Source organism: Rhinopithecus roxellana, chromosome 19 (genome assembly GCF_007565055.1).
Source record: "Rhinopithecus roxellana isolate Shanxi Qingling chromosome 19, ASM756505v1, whole genome shotgun sequence".
Taxonomy (NCBI): domain Eukaryota; kingdom Metazoa; phylum Chordata; class Mammalia; order Primates; family Cercopithecidae; genus Rhinopithecus; species Rhinopithecus roxellana.
In genome coordinates this window covers 18,197,728-18,219,835 of record NC_044567.1, presented here as the reverse complement: position 1 = coordinate 18,219,835, position 22,108 = coordinate 18,197,728, and the positions used below count along the sequence as shown (strand labels likewise).

Here is a 22,108-nt window from a genome sequence, read left to right as displayed (position 1 = left end):
AGTTCAAGACCAGCCTGGGCAACATGGCGAAATCTCATCTCTACTAAAAATAAAAAAATTAGCTGGGCGTGGTGGCACATGTTTGTAATCCCAGCTGCTCGGGAGGCTGAGGCATGAGAATTGCTTGAGCCCGGGAGGTGGAGGCTGATGTGAGCCAAGATCGCACCCACTGTATGCCAGCGTAGGCGACAGAGGGAGACCCTGTCTTAAAAAAAAAAAAGGTGTGATACAGGTGAAATGACAGAGTGATAGACAGCTAGGTCAATGGGACAGAATAGAAAGTACAGAAACAGATCCACGCAAATATGGCAAATTGATTTTTGACCAAAGTGCAAAAGCAACTGAATGGAGAAAGGATTCCTAGACTGTGTCCACTGGAGTCAGGACACAGAATGACTGTATCACTCCGAAGGACTCCCTGGAGCTATCCCTGTGTGGTCACTCCTCCTCTCACCCCTAATGTTTGGCACCCACTACCATCGCTATAGTTTCATCTTTTAGGGAATGTCATACAACTGGAATAATATAGTGTGTAACTTTTTGAGACAGGCTTTATCCACCCCTAATGCCTTTGAGATTTGTTCTGTGTATCAATAGTCCATTCCTTTTTATTGCTGAGCAGTAAATATCCCAATATATTAATGTGGTTTGTTTACTCGGTCACCCATTGAAAGACATTAGGGCTGTTTCCAGTGTGGATCAACTATGAATAAAGCTGCTATATTGGCGGGGGGGAAAGCTGCTATATTGGGAGGCCGATGCAGGTGGATCATGAGGTCAGGAGTTTGAGACCAGCCTGGCCAATATGGTGAAACTCTGTCTCTACTAAAAATACAGAAATTAGCTGGGCGTGGTGATGTGTGCTTGTAGTCCCAGCTGCTCGGGAGGGTGAGGCAGGAGAATTGCTTGAACCTGGGAGGCGGAGGTTGCAGTGAGCCGAGATCACGCTATTGCACTCCAGCCTCGGTGACAGAGCAAGACTCCATCTCGAAAAAAAGCTGCTATCATGTGGGCATATTCATCTCTGTTGGATAAATACCTTGGAGAGAGTTTTCTAGGTCATACGTAATTGCGTGCTTAACTTTAGAAAAAAGTGTCAAAATGTTTTCCGGGATGGTTATTTTGCGTTCCCACCATCAGTGGAAAAGAGTTCTAACTGTTCTGCACCCCCTCAGTACTTCGGATTGTCAATTTTTTTTTATATTGCCCATTCTAAAATATGTGGATAGTGGCGCCTCATGATGGTTTTAATTTGCATTTTCCTATTGTCTAATGATGTCGAACATCTATTCATGTGCTTATTTAACATCTTTATATCCTCTCTGGTGCAGTGTCTGTTCATGATTTTTTTTTTAAGTGCGTTGTTGGTTTTCTTATTGTTGAGTTTGAAGAGTTCTTTATATATTCTGAATACAAGTCTTTCGTTGAGTATGTGATTTGCAACTATTTTCTTTCTGTCTGTAGCTGTTTTTTCCATTTTCTTAACATTGTCTTTTACAGAACAAAAGTTTTTGTTTATGATAAAGTCCAGTTTGTCAATCGTTTTCTTTTGTAACTCATGGTTTTGGTGTCCAGCCTAAGAACTCTTTGCCTAAACTGAGGTCATGAAGATTTTCTCCTACTTTTCTCTACAGGTTTTATCATTTTACATTTCTTTTAGATATATGATCCATTTTGAGCTAATTTTTGTATAAGGTGTGATGTTTAGGTTGAAGTTCTCTTTTTGTATATGAATGTTCATTATTCAGACATTGTTGGCTCTAGGAATCTATACATGTGTTAAAACTCATAAAGCTGTACATCAATGAACGAGTCAATTTTACTTTATGTTACATTATTATTATTAATTTTTTTTTTTGAGAGGGAGTCTCGTTCTATCACCCAGGCTGGAGTGCAGTGGCGTGATCTCAGCTCACTGCAACCTCCACCTCCCTGGTTTAAGTGATTCTCCTGCCTCAGCCTCCCAAGTAGCTGGGACTACAGGCTTGCACCACCACGCCCGGCTAATTTTTGTATTTTTTGTAGAGGCGGGGTTTCCCATGTTGGCCTGGCTGGCCTCGAACTCCTGACCACAGGTGACCCACTCGCCTTGGCCTCCCAAAGTGTTGGGATTACAGGCGTGAGCCACCACGCCTGGTCAATTTTATGTTACTTAAAAAAAAAAATTTTCTTTTGAGACAGGCTGTCACTGTATCAGCAAGGCTGGAATGCAGTAGCCCAGTCAGCTCACTGTAACCCTGAACTCCTGAGCTCAAACGATCATTCCACCTCAGCCTCCCTAGTCGCTAGGACTACAGGCATGCACCACTTTACCTTGGTAATTTTTGTTTTTATTTATTTTTGTTGAGACAGGATCTCACTGTGTTGCCCAGGCTGGTCTCAAACTCCTGGCCTTAAGTGATCTTCCTGCTTCACCCTCCCAAAGTTCTGGGATTTACAGTCGTGGGCCACAGCACTCTGCCAAAAAAGTCATTAAAAAAAGAAAAAGTTATTTCTAAAGTGCTTAGAACAGAACCTGAAAAACAGTAAGTTTTCAACAAGCGTTTGTTACTTAAATACCTGGCTTTCCTAGGCAAGCCACCCTCCTATTATAAAATAAGCACCCATGGGTGGCTACTGACAGATCAGGAGTCTTTGGGTTTTGTGCCTGGTATGGGATCACATTCTAAGTCATGTCCCCAGATGCTACTGTGCAAGCAGAAAAGAAGCAAGGGGGAGATTTGGACTGTCCTGCACAGTTCCCAGTAAGAAGGCGGGGTGGAAAGGCAGATAGTGGTGGATGGGTCCAGGTGAACCTGCAGGCGTCTTTGGAGGGAGGCATCCCATAGTCGATCAGAGCCCCACTCCAGAATCAGACAAAACCTGGTTCAAACCCTGCCTCAAGTGTTCAACCAGTCTCTGTGGCCTGAGGAAATTATTACATCCCTGAACTTTGGTTTTGTCCTCTGTGAAAAATAGGTCTTTAAAGTGCCCATAAAGGGTTAGGAGGATTGAATGAAATAATGCCTGTCAGAAGCACAGGACTGTTGCCAGCTCATTGTTAGCACCCAATAACATGCTACATTTTCTTGCTATTGTTTGCAATAAAGAGACTGGCAGGATGCACCCTTAATGTGAACGGTGAGTTCTTTTGTTGTGGGTTTCAGGTCCTAATATTGTATTCTAAAAACGTTCAAAGTTACAGCAAATTGAAAATGGCTGCTCAGCAAGTGGTGCTGATGAGAATCAGGATGCTTTTTCTTTCTTTTGGCTTAGCCATAGTTTCTGTTTTCTACAGCAGACATATATTACGTCGATAATTAGAAATAAATATGGAGGAGAGGATAAGGAAAAAAAGGTTCAACAGAGCAGGACCAGGGGCAGAGCCCTGTGGTGCAAAGCCACCACTTCCCACTTTCAGTCCTGGACTTTAGAAACTTTTAGAGCCTTTAGAAACAGCCTCTCATCTAATCAGAAATTCTTGGCCAGGCGCAGTGGCTCAAGCCTGTAATCCCAGCACTTTGGGAGGCTGAGGTGGGCAGATCACTTGAGTCAGGAGTTCGAGACAAGCTGGCCAACATGGTGAAATCCCATCTCTACTAAAAAGACAAAAATTAGTCGGGCGTGGTGGCAGGTGCCTGTAATCCCAGCTACTCAGGAGCCTAAGGCAGGAGAATCGCTTGAACTTGGGAGGTAGAGGTTGCAGCGAGCTAATATCAGGCCGCTGCACTCCAGCCTGGGCGATAGAGCAAGACTCTGCCTCAAACAAACAAAAACAGCAACAAAATTCTTCCAGCCGTTGAGCCATTTCACCCACATATCACCCCGTGTCCACAGGATGTCAGAAGAGGTTTTGCTGTGTGCCTTGCTTAAGTCCAGACACGAGGAGCTTGTGGCACCCCCATCCCTAACCAAATAAGTCCATCAACGGGGAAAATCAGAGCAACCCAGACTGATCTGTTCTTAGTTGTTTCTGATCATGTCTTTCCTTGACATGTACTTACAAATGTGTCAAGGTGGTGGAAAGGGTATGGATTCTGGAGTCAGATGTTCTGGGTTTGAATCCCACTCGCATTTCTCCACTGTGTGACTTTGGGAGAGTTGCCTGGCCTCTCTGAGCCTCACTGTAAAAAGAGAATAGTAAAGCTCATGTCACAGGCTTCTTTTTGACAACTTAAACAGTGGGTAGGCTGGACGCCGTGGCTCACGTCTGTAATCCTACAACATTGGGAGGCCAAGGTGGGCGGATCGCTTGAGCCCAGGAGTTTGAGACCAGTCTGGGCAACATAAGAACCTCATCTCTACTAAAAACACAAAAAAATTAGCCAGGTGTGGTGGCATGTGCCTGTAGTCCCAGCTACTTGGGAGGCTGAGGTTGGAGGATCACCTGAGCCCAAAAAGTCGAGGCTACAGTAAGCCGAGATCACACCACTGCACTCCAGCTGCTTGGGTGACGGGAGTTAAAAAAAAAAAAAAAAAAAAAAAAAAAAAAAAAAAAAAAAAAAGCAGCAACCAGGTTTCTTTAAGGACAAGGCAGGGGATTCCTATCTTTGTGCCCCAGTGCCTGGCACAGAAGGGTACCATCAATCCACCCCACCCCACCCTGATACATATGCCTCACATCTTCTTGCTCACATCTCTGCCACCTGCCTCTCCCCACACTTCTCCATAATTCTCACCAACTCTCTCTCCACATATGCTTCTCCCCAGTGCTTACCTCTGCCCTCTCATTTCGCCCCACCCTGCCTTCCTGGCTTAGGGTGACAGGCCCCATTCTTCATTCCCATTCTGTGTCTCTAGTGTCCATGAGCTGCTGTGCAGCCTGTGGCCTGCTCCATGGCCTTCATCGGAACAGGGAGATGGAGGGGGAGAGTGATGCAGGGGCGGCAACTCATTTACCCAGGCACTTGTTAGCAGTTTCATTAGTTCCAAGGGCTCCATAGAAAGCCCTTAGCTGTGACTCAGCCTGTGCCATCCATCAGAGAGGGGGGTGGAAGTGACAGCAGAGAGAGAAGAAAACAGGAAAATGACCCACTCCTGCCTTTCTGCTGCTTCCCAGAGAGAATGAGGCCAAGCCAGTTGGGTGGCAGCGATGGGCAGGGAGAGGTAGCACATACACCTCTATCTGCCCTGTCCAGTCCCCATGCTGGCAGTCCTCACAACAGTCTGCTCTGCATCCCTCCTACTTCAGGCCAACATGGTCTACTGGACCATCACCTCCAATCACCCAGGGCTGCAGCCACACACCCTCCCACTCACCCATCACTGAAACACCACAGGGAGGAGAGAAGGTGACTGGTGGGAACCCCAGAGTCACCGACTCAGGAAGAAGGGAAGCAGAATGAAGACGTTTCTTCCTGTTTCTGCCTCATCCTTCCACAAGGGTCTCATCCCACTGCCAATCATCAAAATAACTTCCAGGTAGACTAAAGAGTTAAATGTAAAAATACATCAAACTATGGAAAAACAGGAAGCAGAATCATCAGACCTCTTGTGGAAAGAGAGCTTTATGAGCGTAAAAGCCCTGGAAGAAATCACAAAGAGAAAGGTCAACAGCCTTGCCCGTACAAGCGTTAAAATGGGTGTGCATGTCATAAAAGTGTAACTGAAAGCACAGATCAGACCACCTCTCTTTGCCAGGCTAACTCTAATTTATCCTCAGTTCAGCTCCCCGGGGAAGCTTACCTGACCACTTCACCTGCTTTGGGTTAGCTGTCACCCCTGAGTACTCCAGGGCACTCAACTCTGTCTCAGAGCAGAGTTGAAACCATGTTGTGATTTCTTTATATTTCCATCCCCATGAACCATAGGCACCTTGACATTTTATTGTTTTGATAATCTCCATGGCCAGCACACAGAGATATTGAACACAAAGTAGAACTCAGTATAACTCAATAACTTTTTTTTCTTTTTAGTGACTGTTACATTTTCTGGTTATCTTGCTTTTTTTTTCTTTTTGAGACATAGTCTTACTCTGTCATCCAGGCTGGAGTGCAGTGGTGCCATCTTGGATCACTGCAACCTCCACCTCCTGGGTTCAAGCGATTCTCCTGCCTCAGTCTTCTGAGTAGTTGGAACTACAGGCGCCCACCACCATGCGTGGCTAATTTTTGTATTTTTAGTAGAGATGGGTTTTCACCATTTTGGCCAGGCTGGTCTTGAACTCTTGACCACAGGTGATCTGCCTGCCTCGGCCTCCCAAAGTGCTGGGATTATAGGTGTGAGCCACCACGCCTGGCCTCAAGCAATCCTCTTGTCTCAGCCTCCCAAATAGCTGGGATTACAGGCACACACCACTGTGCCTGGCTTCTAATTTTTTTTGAGGAACTGGCATACCATTTTCCACAGCTGTTGCCCCATTTCACATTCTCAGCAGCAATGCACAAGGATTCCAATTTCTTCACATCCTCGCCAATATTTCAAATATTTTTGGTTAATTTTTAATCTTTTGCTTTAAATATATTTTTGCCAAAACTTTGTAGCTGTAGATTCAAGCTCATTCTAATTAAGGAACATGTCTACCATATACACTACTGGAAAGTCCTAACTGGCAAACCACGCAGTCAAAACCAATTTACTTTCTATTGGGAAAGGTCTACATTTGTTTTATACATGTTTCCACAAAAACCATCTCACTTCTCAATTTTAAGTCAGACACAGCTGTGCCACAAATTTGCTGCCTGAATGAAATAAAATATCGCCAGTCCCAGTATTTCTTCCTAATGCTCTCTTAGCTTTACTTTCCAGGGGTTCTCTCTCAGGATTGATGGATTACCTGACAGTAGTGAGATGCAAGAGGTGAGGTCTCTATAAGCAAAATTGTTTCAAATTGTCCCTTTAGTTGGCAACCCAGGAAGTTTTTATACTTAGGTATATTGCACCACATTAATACCTAAGATGTGTAAGAAATTCATCTTTCTTTTATAAGTGGGAGAATGATAACTGTGAAGAGGGATGTGAAAATAAAACTCCAAAAGAGAATGGAGGAAAAAAAATAGTGAAGATGGGTGGGTGCGGTAGCTCACGCCTGTAATCCCAGCACTTTGGGAGGCCAAGGTGGGTGGATCATTTGAGGTCAGGAGTTTGAGACCAGCCTGGCCAACGTGGTGGAACCCCGTCTTTACTAAAAAGACAAAAATTAGCTGGGTGGTAGTGGCGTGTGCCTGTAATCCTAGCTACTTGGGAGGCTGAGGCAGAATTGCTTGAGCCTGGGAGGCGGAGATTGTGGTGAGCTGAGATTGTGCCACTGCACTCCAGTTTGGGTGACAGAGTGAGATCCGTCTCAAAAAAAAAGAAGTTAGTGAAGTTGACTCTCTTAAAAGTACATGTGCTCGGCTGGGTGAATGGCTCACATCTGTAATCCCAGCATTTTGGGAGGCTGAGGTGGGAGGCTCACTTGAGCCCAGGAGGTTGAGCCTGCGACTGCACTCCAGCCTGGGTGACACAGCAAGACTCCATCTCAAGAAGACCCAAACAAACTTATGTGCCCACATACCTCCTGGAGAATCTTCGTTTACCCTTAGGGGTGTCTGTATCCCAGTTTAAAGAATGCTGCTGTAATTCATCATCCCCACAACCAGATATTATTAATTATTATTATATGCAATCTGTGTTTGCTTAGTGTTCACCGATTTCTTTGTTCACCATTCTTGGAGATCTGCTTTTAGTTATTCTTTTTCTTCCTCTTGAAGTATGTCATCTTCTTGAAGTAAAGTAAGTCCCCTTTAGAACTGCCTTTGGTGAGGCTCTGTTGATAGTAAACTCAATTTGTTTTCTGAAAATATTTTAAAAGTTGTCTTAATTTCAAAATTCAAATTTTGTATTCTATTCTTTATTTTTTATTTTAATATAAAGTAATATTTTAAATAACATAGCATAGAGGGGAAAAAAAAATTCTAAACTTTATGAGTCATCTCAAGAGATAATCTGCATCTTCCACATGTTCTCAAACTGCATACAAATTGTAGGTGATATAGCCCTAACTTACCTGTCCACACTGACTCTACTGGCTTTGGGAACTCCACAGTTTTGCAATTCCCAAAAATAAAGCAATAAGGAACAAATCTCCGTGGTTTTCTAAGTAGGTTTCAGTAAGAGCAGGTCAATACATTTTCCCAAATACTTATCTGTAAAGGAATTTATTATTTTTTTTTTTTCTGAGACAGAATCTTGCTCTGTTGCCCAGGCTAGAGTGCACTGGCACGATCTCAGCTCACTGCAACCTCCACCTCCTGGGTTCAAACGATTCTCCTGCCTTAGACTGCTGAGTAGCTGGGATTACAGGCGACCGCCACCTACCATGCCTGGCTAATTTTTGTATTTTTAGTAGAGATGGGGTTTCACCATGTTGGCCAGGCTGGTCTGGAACTCATGACCTCAAGTGATCCACCCGCCTCAGCCTCCCACAGTGCTGAGATTACAGATGTGAGCCACCATGCCCGGCCAGAATTTAGTTTCAAAATGGTATGCATAACTCAAAATGATCTCTTGTAAGTGATGAAACTGGTTTCCTTATCTAAGCATTGGTGATATTAATATGGATTCCTGACAAGTAATTCTTATACTTAGTAAGTATTCAAAATTTTGTTGAATGAATAAAATAATAAATGTATTTATATTAATTTACACGAGTTAGAATAGTCAACTCCCTCAATGTCAGGAAAAAAAATCCATTCATTTTGCTAAATAAAGAAAAGATAGGGAGAAGTACACACCACCTACAAACTCAAGAGTAATGTTTCTTTAGCCTCACGGAAAGTATTTTGAAGCTAGGCAGCCTGGTTTCAGGCCTTGATTACACCAACACTGGGCTGGGACTTCTTCCTTAGCTGAAAGTACCTTTGGGCTGCTAGGGGCAGGAGGCAGAAGTGAAGAGGAGGGAGGTGTCAAGTCCCTTTACCATTCTGTTTCATACAAAGCAATCTACTTTTATTTGTTAAATATATTGGACTCCAAGATCTTGCTTCAAAGAAAAAAAAGTTTGAAAACCACTGGATTAGAGACTCTAAGGTCTAAAAAGACTTCTATATTGTGTGTATTTAAATCACATGTCTTTGATATTGATTCAACTAAATTTTCAATATGTTGTCAGTCTAAAGTTTCTGAGAAGATTTTTAAAAACAACCTATTTCCGCAAAGATCAAAGTGGAAATAGGAAGTGTCTCAAAACTTTGCAAAGTCAGGATACGAGTTGTACTGAAGAGAAAACAAAAGAAAGAAACTGAAATAAAACAGATGACACAACTTTTTCAAATGTCACATTTAATGTTTTCACCACTGTACTTCAAATCTACATTGTACAAAGTGACCAGAAAGTGTGCCACGGTAATTGACCAACCTCTGAGATTGTACCTTTCACACCAGTGTCTTCTTGGGCTCTTTTGATACTAAACACGTTTCTCATTCAAGTGAATTGAAATGCTTCAGTTGGGTTGATTCTCAGGAGCCTCATAAAAAAAAAACAAAGATATTGCACCATCTTTGTTTAGTAATTCAATGTTTGTTTCTTTCACAGCAAATAATTACTTCATTGAAGTTAAAACTTCCAAACATAACTTATTAATAGTCTTCAAATTCAGCTCAGATCACTCAAGTTGAAAATACTCTGCTAAATACAGATAACTTACAATAACTTTAACAGTTAATTGTCCATAACACACACCAAGGTTTTTTCCTAGACCAATTTTAAGACGATCCATTAGTATTCCTTGTACAGGTGAAAAATGATCTTCAATTTTCTTGTCTTTTTATTTTTAATATAAAAGTTGGAAGGGACATTCAAGTTTCAAGTCTCCACACTGAACTTAAAAAAAAAAAATAGTCATCATCAGCATGTGGAGGTAAACAAGCCAAGTTGTATAACTCCAGGAGGTAGAGGCCTTCGATTTGTATTCATATGTACATATGCACAGAAGAATTCAGTGTTCCAACAGAAAAAAAGAACTTGTCAAAAAGTAATAAGTTATTTACTACTGTGACATTTCAAGACTCCCACAGCTTTGCCTAAGGACACAAACACATTTGACATAATTCCCTATGTGCCTTTTTTGTGGCTTAAATTTTTTTTGATTTGTTTTTGTCTTTTATTATTTTTTTTACTGTCCAGTGCAGGAAAAGTCTCACAAAATTTCACAGACCTAAAATGTGCAAGCTAGTTCTCTTTCTATACAGCAATGTTGGGATTCTTTTGAAATTAGCCCAGAAATGAATTATTTACACACATGAAAGATGCATGCTTGGGGTTCTTTTATGTAAGAAAGAGCAGAAAAACTTCTAATAAAAATAGATTAAATATATATATATATATTTATACTGGGTAAGGAAAACAAAAGTTTAGTCTCTCCTAGTCACAAACTCATTCTCTCTACCCACAACATTGGATTTTAGACAGCACACATCACCATCACGGCTCTAATGAGAAGCTAATTATAGGGCTTGATCATTAGGTGGCATGCCCCTCTTCCCTACCCTCCCCCCAGGTGCAGCCACGATCAGCTCATGTGGCTCCATGATTGGTCGCAGGCAAGTTTCTAGATTCTTTAGTTTTAGAAAACCCCAAATCTTTAGGAATGGCTCAAATATCAAAATGTATGACTGTCCTTTGTGTGTGTGTGTGTGTGTGTGTGTGTGTGTGTGTGTGTGAACAATCTCACTTCATTTTAGAAAAGAAAAACAAAACAAAAACATAAAACCCCAAACTCCCAAATTTGGTTCAATTCTCTTTTGTTCTGAGGTGAGCCACAACAGCTGCACTAAATTCATAAAACATGTGCAACTCTGGGTAAAATATTTTTCTTCTAAAAGCACAACCACTTTACAAGATTAAAAGTCTAGTAACATTTCTAAATATTATTCATATCATACAAGTAGTGGTTGTTAATTTAAAACTTCATTAGTAAAATTACAGTACAAGCATGATTAACCTCCAGAATTGCAAATCCCAGACTCCAGTGGAAAGCTACATTACATCTTCAGTAGTACATTATCTTCCACCATTACTCCCACACCAGAGGAGATGGGGGCATCTCAGATGGCTGAGCAACAGTGGAACTGGAAGAAAACAGAGATGGAGAAATTAGTTATCATGTCACAATGGACAAAAGGACAAAAGGGTAATTCACTACTACCTGTTTTCCTCTCTTCCTCTGAAAAAATTAAGTCCACTTCTGGATTTTTATTTGTTTCTTTGAAGTTGAATTTGCTCTAAGTTGCTTGTTTATGGACCTGTTATCTATGGAAAGGCAATCTGGTATAGTGGCTAATATGCAGGCTGGAAAACAACATGTCATTTACTAGTTGTATGGCACTGAGCAAGTGCCTTAATCTCTTCTCATTTGGAAAGGAATGATGCTGTTTACCTCATAGGATACTGTGATGAATAAATGATAATAGATGTGAAGTGTTTTTCCACAGTGCCTACTTGAAAGTGTAAAGTAAATGTAGGTATTACAAGTAATAATTTCAATAATCAATCAGGAAAATAACCTTAAGGGATGTAGAATTATCCATTTAAAAGTAGCCTCTCAAAATACAGTGGCCTATTTTGAATGGGCCTTATAAGCATTCTTTTATCAAGTATTAATGGAGAAGTATAGGTAATCATTTAGCATTGGTTATCCACAGATCTGTTATTGGCTTTTTCCTATGTCTAAGGTTGCTAATGAGATCACAAACTTGAGAGGGAAAAGTATAACCCCTTGTTTCCCCAAGGCCCAGGATCATTTGCACCTAAGCCGTTCAACTGCCTAACTGACTGGGTCACTGACTCTTAGGGGAAAATAGTAAAACAAAGTAATTTAAAACCACAGATAAATAAAAATGCAACTTAACTCTTTCTTCCAATAGAAAAATACATGGAAGAAATGAAAGTCACCCGATTTTACAAACTTTAAGCATAAAATCTTGACTGCGGTCCAACAAATCCAATGATTTTTTAATATGATTAAAGGGAAAGAGCATCAGGGAGAGAGAAAAAGGAGAGGAGAAAGGCAGCAGGGAAGATACAGACTGTCACCACTCAGATCCGAATCCACCCTTTGTCCTGCTTTGTGATACTGGAGCCAGACCCTGTTCATGGTTCCCCTTTTCCACCTAGCTTAATGTTAGCTTTTGTCAACACAGGGTGCTGGAAGGGCATTTGCAAGGCTGTAGCATCAGGAAGCAGTCTCCCTTCCTTGGTTTGTTGTGCTTTTTTTTGGCCATGTGGAGGGCTCAGCTTTGGTCCACCCGAACTCTCCTGGCAGGCGGTCTTTGATGGACCAGTTCTGTCCACACCTGCTGGCACACTTCCTCTTCCACACCACCCTCGTGCTGTGTGTTCCTGTTCCTGTGGCAGCCATACCCTCTCCAAAGAGGTCCTTAAATGGAGGAACCTCTTCTAAATTCTTAGTTTTCTTAATTTCCTTCTTGTTTACTCTCCCTCAGTCTACAGGGAGTGGCTGCTTTCTGCATTTGCTACTTCAGCAGCCTTCAGAATCCTCTTTTATGCCTTTTAGCAGTTGATCACCTTTCCTTGTTAACAATTCTTATTACTGAATTTTCTCCACTCATATTATAGGGAAATGGTTTATTTCTCCTGACTAGACCCTGATCAATATATAAGGAATTAAGGAAAAAGAGATCAAGAGAAGGAAAGGACAGAAAGACAAGGAGAATGACGCCTGGTAACTTCCAACAGTAAGTTCATAGCTCTACCATAAGCCTTTTGACTTCTCCTCTAAATAGGCTACACCAGCAGTCCACCTGCACATACAAAAATTATTTTCTTGCTTGCAGTTATTACTAGGGAGTGGGAATGGTAGTGGGAACTGAGATGACCACGTCTAACTCCAGGACAGGTGGCCATAATACTAATGCTGCAGTAGGATCGCCACGTATGTGATGAGGCAGCACAATGGTCATCTGGGGAAAAAACTGCTAAAGCAACCACAGTCAACTGGCACCAGTGTAAAATGTGATGTTTATGGTGTTGTTTTTTTTTTTTTTTTTTTTTTTTTTTTTTTTTTTTGAGATGGAGTTTTGCTCTTGTTGCCTAGGCTGGAGTGCAATGGTGTGATCTTGGCTCACTGCAACCTCTGCCTCTTGGGTTCAAGTGATTCTCCTGCCTCAGCCTCCTGAGTAGCTGGGATTACAGGCATGCACCACCATGCCTGGCTAATTTTGTATTTTTAGTAGAAACGAGGTTTCTCCATGTTAGTCAGGCCGGTCTCAAACTCCAGACCTCAGGTGATCTGTCTGCCTTGGCTTCCCAAAGTGCTGGGATTACAGGCATGAGCTACTGCACCCAGCCCAGATGCTTACAGTTTTAATACACTTTTGACTAAAGCCAAACCTCGTAACAGAAACTATCTGTTGCACCTTTTATCTATGTTATCTAAATAAAAACAGAAATATGCTGAATAATGAAGTAACACTGGCATCCTTTTAATTCTAACAAGAATGTTAGAAATACATATAGTTACCTAATAAAGCTCTTAAAAGCAGCAGACTGAGGGTTGATGCAGAGAGGCACTCTGTTTCCTTTCTGCTGTTCCAAAATGAACTGATGAATAATTTCTGTGGAGAAAACAAACATCACACAATCCATGACAATTTGCAAGCCCGGGAGCAGTGAATTCTCAGCTAACTCTAGCTAGCATCTGAAAAGCATTTCCTACTGATTTAGTTGAATCAAACACACACATCATCTATCAAGCAGAATTCAGCTGAACTTCCTAAAACTAAAATGACAGCTGTTGCTAAATATAAGCAAGAAACGTACTGGTGGCATTACGTAGACTGCAACCCCATCAGTGGGAAGAGTAAAATGGTCTCTAAATTTGAGAGACACGTCACAGGTTTGGCATTATGAGTGAACTCTTCTAAGTTTTGCTGGCAATTATTGCCTTTTTGAAGATCACTTAAAGACCTCAGTTTGTATCTAGGTGTATAGTTTCAGGTGGTTACTTTGGGGACTACCCTCTCTCTTGTAAAATGTCCTACAGTAGACACTAAAATCACTCAGAAGTTTGGATGTCATTACTCCCACTGTATCCCAATAGGAGATCCTGCCACAAAATTTTATGAGGACACTATCAGAAATTCCCTTCTCTTATCATCCAAGGAATAATTCCCTCAGTAAATGTTTATGCTTTATGGAACTTTGTATGTTATATAAAGAAGTTCAATACGTTTGAATCAATGAGATGACATTGAGTGAATACATATTAAACATATTTTGAGTCATACTCACTAAATAAACTTTGAAAATAAGAACAAAATATTCACTCATCTCCCCAGCCTTCCCCTGGATATAATATTAATTATGATTTGTTATGCCCTGGACACATAGCTATATGCAAGGTTGTGAAATAAACATAGAGGGGAGCTTTGGTTACCATTCAGATCTCAGCTCTTCATGGCCACCTAATGGAAAATGTTACTAGGCATATTGCCTGGCCAAAGGCCAAAACAGATACTCACCTTTAACCTGTCGGACAGAACTGAGGTTCTTCTCAAAAGTGTCATCAAATTTGGGATTGGTAACAGGCTCAAAGTCACTGGTATAAACTCTTCCAGTAGAGGTGGAAAAGCAACATTTACACATACATGTGTGATATCGTAGTCGCCCTTCATCTAGGTAGGGGTGGGCTAAGGCATCCTTAGCGGATATTCTTTTGGACTGAAATCAAATTAGAGACCAGCACATCAACACTACAGATAAATACAACTGTTCACATAGGATCTTTCAAAAGACACATTAACTGCTTTACACAGCATATATATAATTTATAGTACATCCCATCTAAAGAGGGATAATTGAATTTAGAGGTGGGTCACATAGTAGCAGAGGGAGTGTATGATTTAGGACAACTACTGTTATTATCTACCATCATAAAGTACTTAGAAGTGCCTTGCTTCTAAAATTCTGAGAAGTTACTACATTGAAATAGATGTATGCAGGGTCAAAAATCACAAATATCATGACATTTATGTAGTGCTTTGAAGGGGTTACGTTTACCTTTTAAATAACAGGCTATATTTTCTAAATATGTGTCAGCATCCAGAAGATGTGTTCACAGTGGCAATTTTCAAAGCTGCTTGAAATTTTTACTCTCTTAGAATACCAAATGGATGATGGCAAAAGCTGCTGGAGTTAGGCAGCAGATAGTGGTCTGATTGCCATGTTTTGAGATATAGCTCAGTCTGAATATCAGGAATCTAGTCTAGCTTTTTGTTTTCTGGCACTCTATTTCTTGAATTTTTTGTAGAGATGGGGTCTCACTGTGTTCTTGAATTTCTGGCCTCCAGTCTTGGCCTCCTGAAGTGCTGGGACTGCAGGCATGAGCTACTGCACCTAGTAATTTTCTGTCACTTTAGATCAGAATACTTAATACACGAGTTTTAAGTTTGCCTGAAAATCTAAACTTTTAACATTACTCCATGAAAAAAATTAAAGAAACTGTCCCTTCTTTTAGCTCAGTAGACATATGTGTACTACTGAAAGTAAATTTTAAAGATTTAAGCATGAACTCAATAGTACAGAGTAGGACAAAAACAAGAACACACACCTTGCCCTGATTCCAATATGACCAAGCACTTTACATTACACAATTTAAGAATGAAAACTACTTTTGTTCTCAAATAAACCAAAAACAACTGTTCTGGTCCCCAAATAATAATAAAATGTTTCTCATACACCTGGATTCCCTAAAAACACTTTTATCTCTGATTTTCGCTATGCTGATGTAAAAAGGCATGTCATGACCTTTCAAGATAAGATAATCACAGAAGAAAGCAGGTGTTTATCTACCATGAACAGGCAAATGTATGCTTGATAACCTTGTTTTTTTTCTTTTCAATAAGTTTATGTTTTCTATTTGGTGATCTAGCTCTTTTGAAGTCTGACTTCCCTGCATTCTTAGCAAGTAAACTTTTTCCTTTTCTTTTTTTCTAAAAAAGTCAGAGTCCTTTGATAGCTATTCCTAGAGATTCCACTGGGATAGTGTTCCACTGTTTGAACCCAAAGGAACAAGCAGGCTGACAGTGTACGTGCCTGATCCTAGGCCCCTCTGAGCTCTTGGTTTCCCTTTCCTTCTATTTTTCATTAACTTCTGTTCATGAGTTTCAGGACACAACTTCAACAGTTTATCTTTCTGTTCCTTTAGGTTATATACAGTGATCATTCCAACAACATACTTGTCTGTAAGATGTTTCACACTTACACTGCTGTCCAGTTTCTCCAATAGCTTTGCATTCTGTGCTATAGATAAACATAAATGCTTTCTCTTTTTAAAAAAATCAGTTACCTGCTGGGTTATCTGCAGGACTTTTTGACATTTTCAATAATACTTTTACTCCAAAGAGCACAGAATAGGCAAAAAATACAGTAAATAATGCCCACAGGTCTCGGCAGCATGTGGGACATTGTGGGGAACCTGTCATTGGTGCATCTGGCCTGCACATATGCCATTTTATTACCCTTTGTGGGGACACTTGCATGGGGGAATCTGGATATACTTGGGGAAGATAGAATCACAGCTGAAGGAGGCTGGAGGGTCTTTTTTCCCTTGGGGATACTGAACAAACTGTGTGTTGTATGCCTACTTTTTGACAGTGACCTGTCACCGAGGTGAGGTCATTTATGTTGTTATGTTGGCACTCAGAGTTCCAGATTACGGATGTTCAGAGAGAGAGAGAAAGAGAGAGAGAGAGAGAGAGAGAGAGAGAGTGTGTGTGTGTGTGTGTGTCTGTGTTTGTCTGTGTATGTGTATCTCACCACAGACACCTGCCTTTTAGACTCAATCAAGTAATTGAGTCAGCATTTCAGTCCAGGAGCAGACATGCCATGGCAGTAGACTGCTTAACCCAAGATTGACAAAACAAGAATAACTAGTTACCTCAGACTAAATGGACTAAATAAATACACTGATTTAAATATGGTCAATGGTCTGTTCTTCATGGATATTTAAAAAGTGGCTCATGTCTGTAATCCCAGCACTTTGGGACGCTGAGGCGGGTGGAACACTTGAGGTCAGGAGTTCGAGACCAGCTTGGCCAACATAGTGAAATCCTGTTTCTACCAAAAATATAAAAATAAATTAGCTGGGCGTGGTGGCACACATCTGTAATCCCAGGTACTTGGGAGGTTGAGGCAGGAGAATCTCTTGAACCCAGGAGGTGGAGGTTGCGGTGAGCCGAGATCATGCCACTGTACTCCAGCCTGGGCCACAGAGTGAGACCCTGACACACACACACACCTCATATCCTTCTTAATGTATTTCTGACTTTCAATTTAACAGGTTACAATGAGAAAAAAACTTTCTTTAAATGGTTTCTTGTTCTGATTGAACTCTCAGAACTGGAAATATAAAAAAATCCTTAATATAGATCAAAAGCTAATAAAGCATCAGGCCAATTTAAAAATAATTCTGTAACAAAGTAACACTTATTGGCTTTGTTTATAACACAGTGATAAAAACGGTTATTTATTATGTAGTGTGCATTAAATAAATTAATTTCTTTCTTTTTGAGACAGGGTTTCGCTCTGTCTCCCTTGCCAGGATGGAGTACAATGGTGAGCTCATGGCTTACTGTGGCCTTGGCCTTAACCTCCTGGGCTCAAGCCATCCCCCCACCTCAGCTTCCCGAGTAGCTGGAACTACAGGCAAGTGCTACCACGCCCAGCTAATTTAAAAAATTTTTAATTTTGTTAATCCCTAAGTTGCCCAGGTTGGTCTTAAGCTCCTGGGCTCAGAGGATTCTCCTGCCTCAGTCTCCTAAAGTGCTGGGATTACAAGTGTGAGTCACTGTGCCCTATGCTCAGCTTAATTTCTTTATTTTTAAATGACTGTGTAGTTACTTACATAGGTTCCATAAGAATATGTATTCTTCCTTATCAGATAAATCTTTCTCCTTAAATAAATCTTTATAACTACAACCACACCACAAATTTCATTTAATTAAGTGTGATAATCCCAGTGTTAAGGAATAAGGACATGTCACATGTAGAACTTGTGTACAAAAAACCTCCCAGAAAAATGGACTTACTACTTGCTCTATGGCTTAGGAAATTCCAGCCTTAAAGACTATAAACACTAACTTCCTGGCAGATTGGGAGCATTAATAAACACGGGCTCTCTAGGCTGGGTGCAGTGGCTCACGCCTGTAATCCCAGCACTTTGGGAGGCCAAGGCAGGTGGATCATGAGGTCAGGAGTTCGAGACCAGCCTGACCAACATGGTGAAACCCCCATCTCTACTAAAAATATACAAATTAGCTGGACGTGGTGGCGCCTGCCTGTAATCCCAGCTACTCAGGAGGCTGAGGCAGGAGAATCGCTTGAACCTGGGAAGTGGAGGTTGCAGGGAGCCGAGATGGTGCCACTGCACTCCAGCCTGGGCAACAGAGCGAGACTCTGTCTCAAAAAACCAAACCAAACCAAAACAAAACATGGGATCTCAGAGAAAGAGAATGCCTTACAGCTCTAAACAGTGTATGCACACCTGATAAAGGTGAGTTACATGGTTCTTGGATCCACATCTAAATAGAAATAGAGAATAAAATATTTCTAACACATACAAGTAAATTTCAATCCTAGACCCTTTATAAAATCCTCTATGGGAAGGTAGAAATTACCTCTGAAGCCTGAATTTCACACAGCTCTAGTTTTGTTAACCATATAAATGGAGTTTGTTTTTTAACATATTGATCAACATATTCTGTTAGCTATGTAGATAAACTTGCCAAATAACATAAAATATCAAATGATAGTAAATTACTAGCTCAATAAAGCAAGTTATATGATTGAAATTGTCCTTAATGGTGGGAACTTGACCACAAGGAGAGACTGTGCGAGCAAGAACTGCCACTTTGTCAGGCCTATAGTATCACTAAGCACTTCACATACCACATGGTATGGTTTGGCTGTGTCCCCACCCAAATCTCATCTTGAATTCCCAGGTGCTATGGGAGGGACCTGGTGGGAGGTAACTGAATCATGGAGGCAGGTCTTTCCTGTGCTGTTCTCGTGATAGTAAGTCTCATGAGATCTGACAGTATTAAAAAGGGGAGTTTCCCTGCATAAGCTCTGACTCTTTGCCTGCTGTCATCCATGTAAGACGTGACTTGCTCCTCCTCATCTTCCACCATGATTGTGAGGCTTCCCAGTCATGTGGGACTGTAAGTCCAATTAAACCTCTTTCTTTTGTAGATTGCCCAGTCTTGGGTATGTCTTTATCAGCAGCAAGAAAAAGGACTAATACACCACAGTAAAAAACAGAAAACAATAGCAAAAAACACCAAAATAAACACATAAGCAATCTAAATTGTACCCTGAGACATTACAAAAATAATTGGTTCTGGTCCCCCAAATAAAAAAACCTTGACTGTTTCTCACCAACCAGGACTCTAACAGAATTATTTTTATCCCTAATCTTTGCTGTGCTGATGTCTGAAGGATTGTGAATTTGATATCTTCTGAGAAAGTTGCAGCTTTCTCACTACAAATGGACCAACGTAAACTTAATAACTCTGGTAATTTTGTGGTTGTTTTATCTTTTAACTCTCTGGTATTTTTTGTATTTGGTGACTTTGTATTCTCGGCAAGTTAAATTTTCTTTTCTAAATGCTTCCATTTGTAAGTCTTCTTTGACAATAGTTATTGGCATAGATGTGAATAATAAATATTCTTTGGATGAATGAATAAACGAAGAGCTGAACTTATAGTATAATTTGTAGTATGTTCCAGAAGAGTGAAGTCCAGAAAGGGTATTGGGAAAAGCTTCCATCTCAAAAACCCAGAGCAAACATTTTCTTATGGAATATAATGGTCAGATTTTTTTCAAATAATCTTAAAAAACTTTGTGTCCTGGCTGGGCGTGGTGGCTCACATCTGTAATCCCAGCACTTTGGGGGGCCGAGGCAAAAGGATCACTTGAGCCCAAGAGTTCAGACCAGCCTGAGCAATATAGTGAGACCTCTTCTCTACAAAATATTTAAAAATCAGCTGAGCATGTTTGTAGTCCCAGCTACTCAAGGGGCTGGGGTAGGAGGACTGCTTGGGGGGTTGAGGGTACGAGCTGAGATCACACCTCTGCACTCCAGCCTGGGTGACAGAGCAAGACCTTGTCTCAAAACAAACAAAAAATTATTTTGTCTTGATTTAACTTGGTGTCAAATTCCTTTTACAAATATTGAGATAAGAAATAAGAGATACATAAGATCCAGCTCCTTATCTCTTCGCCTAGATTCTTATGTGTTAATAATCAAACTTCTGTGTGATGAGCGTGCATGATACATATGATACGGGGGACTGAAGTTTATGTTTTGAAAAGTAATTATTTACATTGCCAATCTATTCAAAACCACACTGTTTCTCTCGAACACATGTATTTGTAATTCATTAAAAATACATAAAAACAAACACTACTTACTGGATCAAAGACCAACATCCTGCAAAGGAGATGAACAGCTTCATGTGTAGCCTGGCTAGACAGGGTATAGAGTACAGGAAGAGATGGCTGTGAAAAAATTAAAAATTCAAATATTTAAGTGAGTCTCTGTGTAAACAGCTATGGAATACAGCCAACTTATGACAAGGTAAGTACTCAGCTCAAAAGGCAATGTGTGTCTAAACTCAAAGAGAATGAGTTTTCCCTTCATTAACCAGTCTTCAAAAGCAACAATTGTTACTAACTTCCCGTAGCATTTTTACTTTTTTATTTTATTATTTATTTATTCTTTTGATATGGAATCTCGCTCTCTTGCCCAGGCTAGGGTGCAGTGGCGCCATCTGGGTTCACTGCAACCTCTGCCTTCCAGGTTCAAGCGATTCTTCTGTGGTCAGCCTCCTGAGTAGCTGGGATTACAGGTGTGTGCCACCACGCTCAGGTAATTTTTAGTAGAGATGGGGGTTTCACCATATTGGCCAGGTTGATCTCGAACCCCTGACCTCAAGTGATCTGCCTGCCTCGGCCTCCCAAAGTGCTGAAATTACATGTGTGAGCCACCACATCTGGCCCTATATATTTTTATATTGCATGGTTACCCACTATAGGGGAAAGCACAAAAGAGCCTATAAAAAAATGAAAACAAGTTGTAAATATGGCACTCCTGCTAGCCATCTTTTTTTTTTTTTTTTTAATAGGAGAAAAGGCATGCACATTTATTTATCATGGGTACATAGGAGGCTTCAAAATAAAGCCCCAAACCCCCAATGAGGTACAGAAGCTTGAGGTTATAGAAACAACGTGGGCTCGGAGCATGGCCAAAAATGGGTTTTAGCCTTACATCTTAAATGCTTTGGCAAGAATGATAATCAAACATGCCTAGAGGTAGGAGAGAAAAGATCGAAAGGTTTTAAAACCTGGGCCACCTGCAAAGCACGTAAACTATAAGCATGTGAACTATGTCTTATGACAACATTACCATAAAGGTGCTGAGATACTAGTCCTAAAGGAGCCAAAGGACATGCAAGAACATACAGATTCTTTAAGAAAGTACACCACTGGTTTTGATGGTTCAATCTGAATTGTCTTTAGCATTGATTTCTCACTCAATAATTGCCTTCGTAAGTGGTAGGCATATCCACATGGCCATATCTGACTTCCGTGAAGCAGAGAGGTGGCTTTAATGACCTGAGAAGCCATAGAGCTTATAAAGCTTCCATTTCACTGCTAGAAGCGTCAGCGGACAGAGCAGGTAAATGGCATCATTGCTCTGTCTCTCACACAAGTAAATTCTTTATATCTAATGTAAAAAAGGCAGAATTAAGGAAGGTGACAAAAAATGTTTAGACACTCCCTTTCTTCCAATGCTTAATATAACCTTTGGCAGAGAATTTTTTCCTCAAGCTTTGAAAGTTCTAGACTTATGGCCATATTATTATTGGCTTGACTTTCATACCACTTTAAAAAAAACAAACTCATCTCTTAGTGGGGTAAATGATTTTCCTAATGAGTTTTAGACCTGGTGTCTACTTATAACCTTTCTGTGGTCAGAAAGTTTGGTAGGTCAAAGCCTATGAAAATCAACTCAAATAACAATAAAGTCAAAGGCTAAGGCTGGATGCGGTGGCTTACATTTGTAATCCCAGCACTTTAGGAGGCTGAGGCAGAAGGACTGCTTGAGCCTGCAAGTTTGAGACCAGCCT

The 22,108-nt window shown here is 40.8% G+C and overlaps 1 protein-coding gene across 2 annotated transcripts in view; it reads right to left on the bottom strand.

The window, feature by feature from the left end:
• Nucleotides 1-9,223: 9,223 nt before the first annotated feature.
• NLK (nemo like kinase) overlaps nt 9,224-22,108 on the bottom strand; it is a 152,789-nt gene continuing 139,904 nt past the window's right edge. The window contains exons 8-11 of one of the 2 annotated variants that reach the window (XM_010372304.2): nt 20,391-20,477; nt 14,440-14,638; nt 13,440-13,533; nt 9,224-11,028 (exon numbers count right to left, since the gene is read on the bottom strand). In XM_010372304.2, coding sequence (XP_010370606.1) covers nt 10,974-11,028; nt 13,440-13,533; nt 14,440-14,638; nt 20,391-20,477 — 435 coding nt within the window. In that variant the 3' untranslated portion in view covers nt 9,224-10,973. The remainder of the gene's footprint in view (nt 11,029-13,439; nt 13,534-14,439; nt 14,639-20,390; nt 20,478-22,108) is intronic. The other variant, XM_010372305.2, reaches the window with a different exon arrangement.